This window comes from Apis dorsata, unplaced genomic scaffold, assembly GCF_000469605.1.
Source record: "Apis dorsata unplaced genomic scaffold, Apis dorsata 1.3 scaffold_92, whole genome shotgun sequence".
Taxonomy (NCBI): Eukaryota; Metazoa; Arthropoda; class Insecta; order Hymenoptera; family Apidae; genus Apis; species Apis dorsata.
In genome coordinates, this window is record NW_006263390.1 from 877,412 (window position 1) to 879,305 (window position 1,894).

The 1,894-nt window shown below is 35.2% G+C and overlaps 1 protein-coding gene across 1 annotated transcript in view; it reads right to left on the reverse strand.

Annotated features, from left to right (window-relative positions):
* Positions 1–86: 86 nt before the first annotated feature.
* Positions 87–1,894, reverse strand: part of LOC102675399 — a 53,892-nt gene continuing 52,084 nt past the window's right edge. Inside the window, exons 14-16 of the mRNA XM_006611822.2 lie at positions 1,525–1,731; positions 1,049–1,447; positions 87–948 (exon numbers count right to left, since the gene is read on the reverse strand). Coding sequence (XP_006611885.1) covers positions 749–948; positions 1,049–1,447; positions 1,525–1,731 — 806 coding nt within the window. The 3' untranslated portion in view covers positions 87–748. The remainder of the gene's footprint in view (positions 949–1,048; positions 1,448–1,524; positions 1,732–1,894) is intronic.

A 1,894-nucleotide genomic window follows, 5' to 3' on the forward strand; every position in this document is an offset into this window, starting at 1 on the left:
AATGTATTTTAAAATTTTTGTTAACACAGAGTTCACGTACACTATTCCCATTTAGGATGCAAAATGAAAAAGAAAGTTACAGTCTATATATTGGAGTAACTTTTCGATTATCAATAAACCGATTCAACGTCGCGATTAGTTGTCCCCTCTCTTTTACACCAGATAATATTAACGATCGATTCATATACAAATTCATGACATATCATATTGTTTCAAGTTATTATCTGACATAGAGTCCACATTACGCAGAATAAAATAAGTTATACGATTTGTCTATTTTTCATTAAAATATTATGATACAAATTACAATTATTTATAGTTTAGAGTCTAAGAGCCGTTAGTTAAAACTATAAAATCTTTGTTAACTAACTTCAGTCGTGAACTAAGAAGTGCATGTATATTTAGATATAATTTTTATAATCTTCTTACACACTCGTCTCATACGTTGTGTTGATATGAGGATCATTTACGAAATATAAAGGTGTGCTTCACGACCGATCGTAGTATCAATCCGTTGCTATTGCAATTTTATATTCTGCATTATATGTATAACATCATTTCGTGGTATCCATTTGGTCATTAAAACCGAAAGGTTGTTTAACAATTGGTCAATAAAATTGTTTCATCGAATTTTCGCTTGTCTAAATATAATTGTAAGATTTTATATTTGGTATTGGTATGCTAACGACCCTTAACCCTTCGATAATATCACAGATGAATGAGTTTCCGTGTTGTGCGTTACGCATCGCTACCTAAGGTTCCTAACAAGTGCGTTAATCCTTTCGATTTTCTCGCTCAACATTCGCCTTTCCGAATCAAGAGCTGTTCTCGCGGATAAAAGTTCGTATATCCTCCGCTCTAGATGAATGGTCTCGGAACGTAAGTTGTTCGATTGTGCCACCAATTTTGATGTTTCGCTCGTCAAAATTTTCTTTTCCAATGCTTTTTCTGAAATGAGAAGAAAAAAAAAGAAAAAAATAAAAGATTGTATAACAATCAATGGGTTTGACATTTAATGGTTTTCTATTAAAGCGAAATGATTTCATACCTTTGGAATATTCGCTATAAGCAAGGATGATGTCCTCGATGCCAGTCCATTTAGGTCTTTCTTTCTTTCCATCCACGTAATCTACATCCATGTTCTCATCCATGATCTTCATATCCATAATCTTGCAATGTTGTTTCACCCCATTTTCACCGGGCATAGGCAAAGAGGGATAACCCATCGAGACAATGTTTGGAACCAAAGGTGGTAGAGGCGGTGGTCGTTCTGGAATTTGTTTCACTTTTACTCTATCCAAAAGCCTCATCTTTTGCGGCGGTTTAGGCAATGTTGGTGGATTCTTCGAATACGCCCTGGCAATTCTTTCGCAATACGCAGTCACGGAATTGGAACATTTCCGTTTCTTACGATCTTGCAGAACGTATTGCCACGTTACTTCTGCCTCTGTATAATTAAATGAATTTAATTATCGAATCATTTTTCGATCGATCAAGCGTATAAATATACTTTTTAATATTTACCATCTCTCCTGTTCGGAGGCATTATATCAAGGCCTATAGTCCTGAGAAAACCAACTTTCGGCTCGAAATCTGGTGTATGGAGTAATACGTCCGGATGTTCCCGCGGTATTGGTAATACAGATTCTACCACTTGTTCCGTCTCCAAAGGTACTTCCGGTGGATCTGGATTTAACCTGTACCTCTTCTCCACTTTACAAAGCTCTATTTCTATATGGACGGAGCGAGAAAGAGAGAGAGAGAGAAAGAGAGAGAAGGCAGATGCATAAGTGTTAACGTGTGGACGAATGTAATGGGGGGGGGAGAAAAGTTAAAAAAAAAAAAAAAAAAAAAAAAAAAAAAAAAAAAAAAAAAAAAAAAAAAAAAAAAAAAA